This window comes from Manacus vitellinus, unplaced genomic scaffold (genome assembly GCF_001715985.3).
Source record: "Manacus vitellinus isolate BGI_N305 unplaced genomic scaffold, ASM171598v3 scaffold_42_pilon, whole genome shotgun sequence".
NCBI lineage: Eukaryota > Metazoa > Chordata > Aves > Passeriformes > Pipridae > Manacus > Manacus vitellinus.
Genome location: NW_021940553.1, coordinates 206,016 through 216,138, shown reverse-complemented (window position 1 = coordinate 216,138; position 10,123 = coordinate 206,016). Strand labels below are relative to the sequence as shown.

General features: G+C 47.5%; 1 protein-coding gene across 1 annotated transcript in view; it reads right to left on the bottom strand.

Annotated features, from left to right (window-relative positions):
- The window catches only part of CFAP53 (cilia and flagella associated protein 53), a 32,076-nt gene that overhangs the window by 18,266 nt on the left and 3,687 nt on the right, over positions 1-10,123 (bottom strand). Inside the window, exon 2 of the mRNA XM_029962137.1 lies at positions 2,317-2,361. Within this exon, the coding sequence (XP_029817997.1) occupies positions 2,317-2,361 (45 nt within the window). The remainder of the gene's footprint in view (positions 1-2,316; positions 2,362-10,123) is intronic.

Below are 10,123 nucleotides of genomic sequence, written 5' to 3'. Positions count from 1 at the left end.
AGGCCATTTCCTCCTGTGCTCGTACTGCATGCTGGAGGAAGATTCGCCCTCATACCTTTTTAAAAAATCCCATTACTTCCTCACAGCGTTTGGGATGTTAATACACTTAAAAGATTTTTAGCCAAGTAGGCCAATTTCAGTGTAATGAGCTGCATTTTGGTACAGACACCACCTTCCATCCTAAGCAAGCCAAACACTGCTATTATTATTCATTCTATTTGCCTTAAAGACAGCAAAGAAGTACTTGTGCAAGGTTAAAGTGTGTTTCATTCCCCTGGACGATTAGTGACATTTCTGTAATCTAAAATGTGAAGTCCTACATATCCTAGATATGAAACCTGACAGAATAATCTTTTATTCCCATTCTAAGCAACAATTTGCATGAGTGAGCGTTCTCAGGATTAGTTGCATAGTTCAAAAATGTCCAGGGCTTGTTTAGCACAATAGAACGGACCAACCTCCACCTTGCTACAACCTCCTGTCAGGGAGTTGCAGAGAACGGGAAGGTCCCCCCTGAGCTTCCTTTTCTCCAGGCTAAACAAACCCGGCTCCCTCTGCCAACCCTCATAAAACATGTTTTCTAGGGCCTTCACGAGCCTTGTTGCCCTTCTCTGGGCGCTCTCCAGCCCCTCAATGTCTCCAGGGGCTCAGGGGACAGGCAGCTTCCCACAGGATTCCCGCAGGATTCCCGGAGGGCAGCACGGCCTTTGTTCTCAACCAGGCCCAGGACACAGCTCAGCTGACTCATTTGTATCAATACACAGTTTTTCTTCGGCGACTTTGTCCTCTCTCAGATTCATCGATAAGTGAGTATTTCACATATGGCTATGGAGAAAGTTGCCAACTCTGTACTATTCCCAAGTAAATAGGCCTCTTCCGGATGCAAGATAACTTTGCCACACATGGAAAAAGCAGACCACGAGGAGCTATGTCAGTTTAGGACTTATTCCTGTCCATGTCCCGGTGCTTCATGTAAATGGCAAGGCTCTCTGGATGCTGTAATGCCACACCTGGATGCATCAACATAAGTCGATTACAACACTGCAGGGATAAGATAGGGTGTTCCTCGCTATGGATGTCAGTCTTCCTGGTGCTGTGGACTGGGTTATGATAAAGTCTTGTTTTGGCTTCAATTTCTTGTTAGTGTTGGAGAAACAGGAGAAATATGATGGTGTGAGAAACGAAATAATGTTTTGCTTCAGCCATAAGACCTCGTGGACACAAGGGAGAAGGGGAGGGAAGTTAACTTAGGTTCATTGCTAAAGTGCAAAGAGGTGTTAGGGCCAGCAGGAAAGGTGAAACTGAAGACCTGCCCTTGTTCTTGTGGGTGACTTTAACCTGCCAGACGTCTGCTGGGAATTCCACACAGCGGAGAAGAGGCAGTCTAGGAGATTCCTAGAGTGTATGGAGGATAATTTCCTGCTCCAGCTGGTAAATGAGCCTAGCAGGGGTGGGGCCCCACTAGACTTGCTGTTCACAAACAGAGAGTGGCTGGTGGGAGATGTGGTGGTCAGAGACTGTCTGGGAAGGGTATCAACAAAACCTCTACCCTGGACTTTTGGAGGGCAGACTTCAGCCTATTCAGGAGGCTGGTTCAGAGAGTACCTTGGGAAACAGCCCTTAGAAACAAAGGGGTCCAGGAAGGATGGACATATTTTAAGAAAGAGATCTTGAAGGCCCAGGAGCAGGCTGGCACCTATGTGCCAAAAGGTGAGCCAGCAGGGAAAACGACCAGCCTGGCTGAACAGGGAGATTTTGCAAGAACTTAGGGGAAAAAAAAGAGAGTTTATTGCCTTTGGAAAAAAAGGCAGGCCACTAACCAAGCATTTAAGAATGTTGCTAGGTTATGTAGAAAGAAAATTAGAGAGAAAAAAGCAAATTTGAACTTAATCTGGCCACTGGTGTTAAGGATAACAAAAAGTGTTTATATAAATAGGAAAAGGAATGGCAAGGAAAACCTCCATTCTTTGTTGGACACAGGTGTGTGGGGGGGAAGCATAGTTACCACAGACAAGGAAAAGGCTGAGGTACTTAACACCTTCTTTGCCTCAGTTTTCAACAATAGACAGGTTGTCCTCAGGACAACTGGCTTCCTGAGCTGGTGGACAGGGACAAGGAACTGAACAGCCCCTCTGTAATCCAAGAGAAAGCAGCTGGTGACCTGCTGAGCCACTTGGATCCTCACAAGTCTATGGGACCAGATGAGATCCATCCTGGGGTGATGAGGGAGCTGGCAGAGAAGAGCTGGCAGAGAAGAGCTGGCAGAGAAGAGCTGGCCAAGCCACTCTCCATCATTTATCACCAGTCCTGGCTCACCGGAGAGGTCCTGGATGACTGGAAGGTGGCCAGTGTGATGCCCACCTACAAGAAGGACCGGAAGGAAGACCCAGGAAACTCCAGGCCTGTCAGCCTGACCTTGGTGCCCGGGCGGTGTTTGGGTTCCAGAGGGGGTTGTTGCCCCAGGGGGCACAAAGGGGGTTGTTACCTCAGAGGGTGGACCGACAGACAGGGCTTTATACCTGGCTGTGAGGGTGGGGAGGCCCTGGCACAGGTTGCCCAGAGAAGCTGTGGCTGCCCCTGGATCCCTGGAAGTGTCCAAGGCCAGGTTGGACAGGGCTCGGAGCAACATGGTATAGTGGAAGTTGTCCCTGCCCATGGCAGGAGGGTGGAACAAGATGGTCTTGAAGGTCCCTTCAAACCCAGATCATTCTGTGATTCGATTAAATGAAAACTGATTTTAATGACAGGTGATGGAGGTGTGTAAACCCATAGCTTTAGCTCCTGGTCAGGACTGTCACAGAGACCTCCTGCAATTCATGTCCTGCTGACGGACAGAGTCCAGAGCTGCCCGTGCTGGAGGAGAATGGGAACTAAAACACTGGCTGTAGATCAGTGATTGCTTCAAGCCCATTGCACACAAAGAAGTCACAGGGAAAAGCCGTTGCTGAAGCTTTGAAGCCCTGGAACACACACACACTGCCAGGAACTTTGCTTTCTTGCACATAATCAGGACTCGGCTGATAAGAAGTTGAAAAAAATGATGCCAGGGAGGAAAGGTCAATTTTAACATGGCCGTAAAGCTGGTTCTCTTCCAGCTGAAAACTGCACTGCAGTTACATCAGGTGTCAGTTTGATCCTTGCATGATCAAACAAAGCAGTTTGAGAGATGGGATTTAGACACTGCAGTATGTGTTACACCACCACGGTAGTGCTGGAAGTGGAATCTCTTCAGTTTATTTCAGTAGAGAGTTATGCTGTCATTGTATTGTGACTAAGTCTTTGAGATTTTGGGGAGAGAGAAACAACTTTGAGCAGTTTTCCACTGAAAACTCGTATTTCAGTGGAGGAAGGGATGACTTCCTTGGTATATTATTGTTTTCTCTAGTATTTTATGGGATGTTTAATGAGAAATGGTGCCTTAGTCTTAACATCTATACAAAAACAGAGATCAGTTTTATGTGTACCAATGTGCAGCACTGCCATCTGTTTGAAACCTAAAAATAAACAGGGCTGTGTGGATCCTCTAAACCCTCTAGTAATGCTTTTTGTGAAGTCCCTCTACCAGCTTTGAAAATATTTCCTCCTGAAAAAGCTGGTTTTAGTCCAAAGACATTAAGGATGCCTTGTCACTTTGAGTTATTTTACATTAATGTTATATGAAACAACAGATTCTCCTTAACTGAGATGCCAGAAGGGATCCTGGTCACTGGCTTTCCTCACTGGGGATATGTATAGGATACAGGATATGTGTGGGGGGGAGTAGGATGTATGTAGGATATGGTCTGTGGTGGGAAAACATTGCAAGGACAGAAGGGCCTTTCTGCTCTTCAAGGAAGTATGAGAAGTTGATTGATATCAACTAATGAACAATTCACTCTTTGTACAAAAGAAACCTTTAACTTCTTCTAGAAGAAAAATTAACTTGATTTAAGGGAACCAAAGTCCTTCCCGCCCCTCATAAAAAACATTTTTTTTCCTACAGTGGCTGCCTATTCCTTTGATGTGGGATTGTGGTGTCTGCTTGGTCACACCAAGGCCCCTTCCTTCTGCAGGATCAAACATCCTCCTGCCCCACATGCCCTGGGCTTCCCATGCTGGGGCTCTCAGAAGTTGCCAGTTCCTCTCCGGTTCTGAATTCCCCTGGGGTTTCCTCACTGGTCACACTCCCTCATGTCGGGTTCCTCCAGCCATGCTTTCTTCTGACCCTTCCTCCAGGCAGTCTTCAAAGTACTTGCTCAGGGAAACCACGACTCTTGTTTTTTAGGTCTTTTGGGTACTTTTATTCTGAGAGGTTTTTTTGGAGGATTTGCTGTTTGCTCAGATCCACATGACTGGCTGAGTCAGGAACAGGAGCAGAGAGTCACAGGAGTACGCCTCCAGTGACGTGCTTTGCGTGAGTAGCAGAGCTCAGAACTTTTACTAACATGCTTTAAAAATACAAGTTACAAATGTAAGTCCTTTCCTTCAGCTGTGAGTCACAGCAAATACCTGCCAGCTGGCACCGTGTCCTGGTGCAGAGCCACAGAGGCCCAGCTGTGGCACGACTCATAGAACCCTGGAATGGTTTGGGTTGGAAGAGACCTTAAAGCTCATGCAGTTCCACCCCCCTGCCATGGGCAGGGACACCTTCCACCAGCCCAGGTTGCTCCAAGCCCTGTCCAACCTGGCCTTGGACACTCCCAGGGATCCAGGGGCAGACATTCTTTCTCTGGGCTGTGTCTGGGCGTGCCCACCCTCACAGACAGCAATTCCTTCCCCATATCCCATCTAACCCTGCCCTCTGGCACTGGGAAGCCATTCCCCCTTGTCCTGTCCCTCCATCCCTTGTCCCCAGTCCCTCTCCAGCTCTCCTGGAGCCCCTTTAGGCACTGGAAGGGGCTCTCAGCTCTCCCTGGATCCTTCTCTTCTCCAGGTGAACCCCCCCAGCTCTCCCAGCCTGGCTCCAGAGCAGAGGGGCTCCAGCCCTGGGAGCATCTCCGTGGCCTCCTCTGGACTCGCTCCAGCAGCTCCATGTGCTTCTGATTCTGGGAGCCCCCAACATAAATGCAGTTTTTGTGCATCTCGTGAAGTTTCCCCTGAGAAAGCAGCCTCACACCTTGTCTCTTTCACTGTTGTGGTTAATTTAAATTCATTCTGGTGCTAAATTCCGCAGCCCAAGAGTCCAACAGATGTCTTCAACAGCTTCAAGCACCGTTCACTCTCAGCACTCATTGGGGTGTCTGTGATACAGCACGTGTTTCTGTTGCACACATGTATCTCTCCTTGGAATTTAATGGCAGAAAAATGCAAACTTCTAGCATTGGCACATAAAATTCAGGTAATTCCTAATGTTTATTCAACTCTGAGCTTCACAGGAGGGCTGATAATTTTGAGTTGGAGGCTGAAAAGAGCTCTGCAGACTTTCAGAGTGAATAAAGGCAGCAGCTGGTGGGACAGGTCTCCTTTGGCCCAGGCTGGCAGTGGTGTCAGCTGCATGCACAGGTTGTGCTGGGTTTTTATGGTCCAGATGTACAAGTGCAAAGGTCAGAGTCCTTCTCCGACCACATCTGAGCCAGGCACCACCGGGAAAATGCTCTTTTTATACCCCAAATCCACACAGTGGAAGGGGGTGAGAGGGAGGATCAGCTGCTCTCCTCTCTCTACACCCACGGGCAAGTAGAGAAGATGCTTTTATCCTTCCTTCCTTCCCTCTGCCTTGAAAGAACAGAGAGTAACCACAAAAAGGGAACAGTGTGATGGAGGGGTGAATAATCCCAGCATGAGGAGATCATGGACAGGGAATCTCAGGGCTGCCCCACGGGTGGATTTACAAAGTTCAACGGGTCCAGCCACTAAAACTGCATTTATTTCTGTAAAGCTGCCTGTGGTCCTTCCCTACCTTCCTGCCCCAAGAGCTGATCTGCCTCAGCTCTCCTCAGCAAACTTCTCCTTATCTTCCCTGAGTGCTCCAGGTTTCTCTGGGAAGACTCTCTCCACCTGACAGGGCTTGCTGGTACCCAGTGCTGTCAGCACTGCTGTCCTGTAGAGCTGCTGGTTTCAGTCCTGTGCTGGATTCAGCCCCAGAGCCTCATCTCATGTTAAGTGCTGACATACATCTCTTCTGCCACTGGGATCTGGAGAGCAAACCCTCTTTGAGTTGCTTTGTCTGTATCTTGTAACTACAAGGGGATATCCCAGAAAAGCTCACCAGGTATCATTCTGGGGTTTCACCACCTACATCCTGCCTGGCTGTTCTCAGTCACCAGCTCACCGAGTGGGTGGGACCAGTGGTGGGGTCTAAACTGCCCTCCCAGCAAATCAGGGTCCGTGTAGCAGAGTGGATCATCAGGCACCAAATCCCTGCCGGCACGGCTGGGGGGGCGGTGCAGGATGACCTGCAGCGCGGTGCTGAGGTGTGGCAGAAATCAAAACTCCGTGGGCGTGCCACAGCAAGGAGATCCTTGCCCATGAGCGCTCCAGGGAATGCTGCTGCTGTGGTGGGCTCTTTGCTGGTGTGGGACAGAGAGCCATGCAGAGTTCTTCCCTTCCTGGTTCAGCTCCGGGCAGGAACGATTTCCCTACGGTAAAAATGAGAGCATGTGAGTATTAGTTGCTGGGAAACACATTTTTTCACGCCTGGGACAAGAACTTAATGTGTAACCCAGCTGGAATGTTTAAAGAGGAACTGAAAGTATTTGAGTTTTACAAACTTCGCTGTTTGCCAATTTTGTGATGTCAGTAGGAGATTATTTGATGTTTTCAGCTGGAAAGCTATCCCTGCCGACTGTAAGTTTCCCTTCCTGTTATTTTTACGTGAGTCTTTTCAACAGAAATGGTTCCAAGAAACAAGGTCATGTACTATAAAGATGCCTCTGCATCATCCTCATATGCCAATCACAGGAGGCTGACTTTCTGTCCCCATTGCAGCACCAGTCACCAAAACGTCCGGCACAATCAGCAGCTGGCACAGCAGAAAGCAGGGATAAAGGGTTAGAGTCAATGGGAGAGGGAAGAAAGGACAGATTACAACGAGGTTTTATAAACTGGTGGTTCTCAAATGAACTTGGTGTGATGGGCTTTATCCCAGAGGACTTAAAAAAGTGTTTCCAGCCATCTCAGAGCTGTTTGCAGCAGAGGTTTTGGGCAGGAGGCGAGGTGCTGGCAGGCTGAGAAAGAGGGAACACAGAGTCCATTTAAAGAACTAAAAAAGAAAAGAAAAAAGGGGAAAAAAAAAAGAAGGGCTTAGAAATTACAAGCCAATTAACTTCAGTTCCTGATAAACAACATCAAAGGGACCATGGAATATGTAACTGGGAAATCATTTGTAAGGAAGGGAGAAGAAAATGCGGAGATGAAAACCAGCCATCGTAAATTTGTCAAGGGCAAATGGTTTCATGGTAATGTCATTTCCTTCTGTAGGGGGTAACAGGCCTTGTGGGGAAAGAGGCAGTAAATATCATATGATAAGGCTTTTAAAACACCCCACAGCAGCTTCATTCCCAGAGCAATCCCCATGCCGGGATCCTCTACCCATGGTTTGGTGTCACCTGTGCCGGAGCATCCACCCCTTGTGGGTTTAAACTTCAGCAATAACCTGGAGGAGACAATAGGGAATTTATATTCAGAGAGCATGTGGCAGTAGTGAGGGCTAGGACTGGGATAGGGATGGAGTTTACCAATGATCTTGAGGATTTGGAGGAAAGGGCTGAAAAATCGGATGTGGCACAGAAAGGACAAGGGCCTGGAAGTGACAGGACAAGGGGAAATGGCCTCCCACTGCCAGAGGGCAGGGTTAGATGGGATATTAGGAAGGAATTCTTCCCTGTGAGGGTGGAGAGGCCCTGGCACAGGTTGCCCAGAGAAGCTGTGGCTGCCCCTGGATCCCTGGAAGTATCCAAGGCCAGGTTGGACAGGGCTTGGAGCAAGCTGGTCTAGTGGAAAGTGTCCCTGCCCATGACAGGGGGTTTGGAATAAGATGGTCTTTATGGCCCTTTCCAATCCAAAGCATTCCAGGGTTCTGTGATTCCATGACACCAGCAAGGTCACCCGCTCAGGCAGGAATAATCGGGAGAAGGGGAAGGGGAACAGCAGACTCGGAAGCGGTTCCTATGGCAGAAATAGATGATCACAAGCTGGGAGTGAGTCAGCAACACCGTGGTGCCAGAGAAGCCAGAGAGCTGTGGTGGCCTCTTTAGCAGTCCTCGGGGAACACGCTCCATGTTTTCAGGCACTTCTAGAAAAGTTAAAGGTAATGGGAGAGAATGAGTTCTGGAAAGTACCAGAGCTGACAAGTTGTTTAGTCCAGCAGGAAGAACACTAAAGAGAGATATTTTCAGATATGTGGTCATATGTGCAGAAGGCAATTTTATCTTTACGTCGTTGACGTCTGGTGGATAAATGGAAATGTTGCTAAATATGCAATAAAAAAATCAGTGGGAAACCTGTTGTTTTTCCACCGTGTTTCCTAAACCGATTTCAGACTGAAACCCAGCAAACCCAACCAATTTATCCAGGGCAAGACATCCTTTGGCAGACAGCAGCTCTGGAAACAGAGCCTCCCTTGAGGCTATCCCTTTGTTATTGGGTTAGAAAGTTTTAATTTCCTTTTTTCCCCATTTCCCATCTTTGCAAAGCTGACTGTGAAACTTCCAGCTTACTGCTGTTTTAAAATCCCACATTCAACAGGAATCTCTTGATATTAATTTGGTGGAGAATGGTGCAGAATATCATAACTAGGGCTGTCTGCGGGCACATCCTTGTTCTGGCAAGTTTCTTTCTAGATCAGCTTTAATAAAATATCAGTCATCGTTGATTTTAATAACACTTTGTTCTGAAACAGGCAGCATACAGGTGGTAACATTTTGATAAAGAGCACCGTTTCGTTCTCACTGTGAAACTGCCACTCTTTTATTTTAAATTAAAATAGAGAACTAACAAGTGACAAAAGTGGAAACATTATTTGGATATTAAAGAAAGGTGGGGTTTGGCAAGGGGTTTTTTGGGGTTTTTTTGTTTGGTTTTGTTTTGTTTTTTTTAATTCCCTTTCATTTAAAATCGAACCTCAGAATTTGCCCTTTCATTTTCATTCGAAGTATTTTCCCCAAAATACCAATCACTCCTACAAAACTAGGAAGATAAGTGGTTTCTAGAAGATTTTTTTCTTCATTAACACCTCATCAGGAAAAGTGAAAATGCTGGGTTTTTTTTAAATTAAGAAATACTCCACAACTATACACTCTGTTAATATTTAGTGCTGTAATGGAAATTATGATGGCAAAGACAGGCTTGCAGACAGGAGGAGATGTTAGCCAGTCCTCAAGGTCTGACTTTATGTTGATCTTTACTCTTAAAAGAATTTAATTTTGGAGATCAGCTTTACCCCATTTTCTGTGTGGGGATTTCTGTGTTTTCAGCAGCTGCACGGGCTGTTCTGGTGCCTTTTGAATCAGCTGTGGCTTAAATTCATGGGCTGCTGGCAGAGGCTGTCCATAATCTCCATTTCCATGATTTCCTGCTGGAGAGCTGCTTCAGCACATCCCCTCCAAAATTCGTCTCCTCCCGAAAGAAACTGGCTCTCAGCTATTTTTGCCAGGAAGGGGCAATGACAGGAAATTTGTTATCACGGCATCCTGCAGGCCAGCAGAGAGGTGGGTTCAGCTCGGTTCACACTGACAAAGGTCTTCTCTGCAAAACAAACCCCTGGCTGCCAGTCCTACACCTTCAGCTCGTTTGTAAAAGCACAAGGCTTGGCTGATGAGAAAAAAAAAAGTGACGTTTGCAGACCTCTGCAGTCACTAAATTAAAATCCTTCTCCCTGTGGCTATTCAGCCTCACATTCCAGCGGCTGGGATGTGCTGTGGAGTGTCCAGACCAGTGCTGGACAGTGACAGAATACCAGAACGGTTTGGGTTGGAAGAAACCTTAAAGCTCATGCAGTTCCCCCTGCCAAGGGCAGGGTCACCTTCTACTAACCCCGGTTACTCCAAGCCCCATCCAACCTGGCCTTGGACACTTCCAGGGGTCCAGGGGCAGCCACAGCTTCTCTGGACAACCTGTGCCAGGGCCTCCCCACCCTCACAGACAGCAATTCATTACCAATATTCCATCTAATCCTGCCCTCTGGCAGTGGGAAGCCATTCCCCCT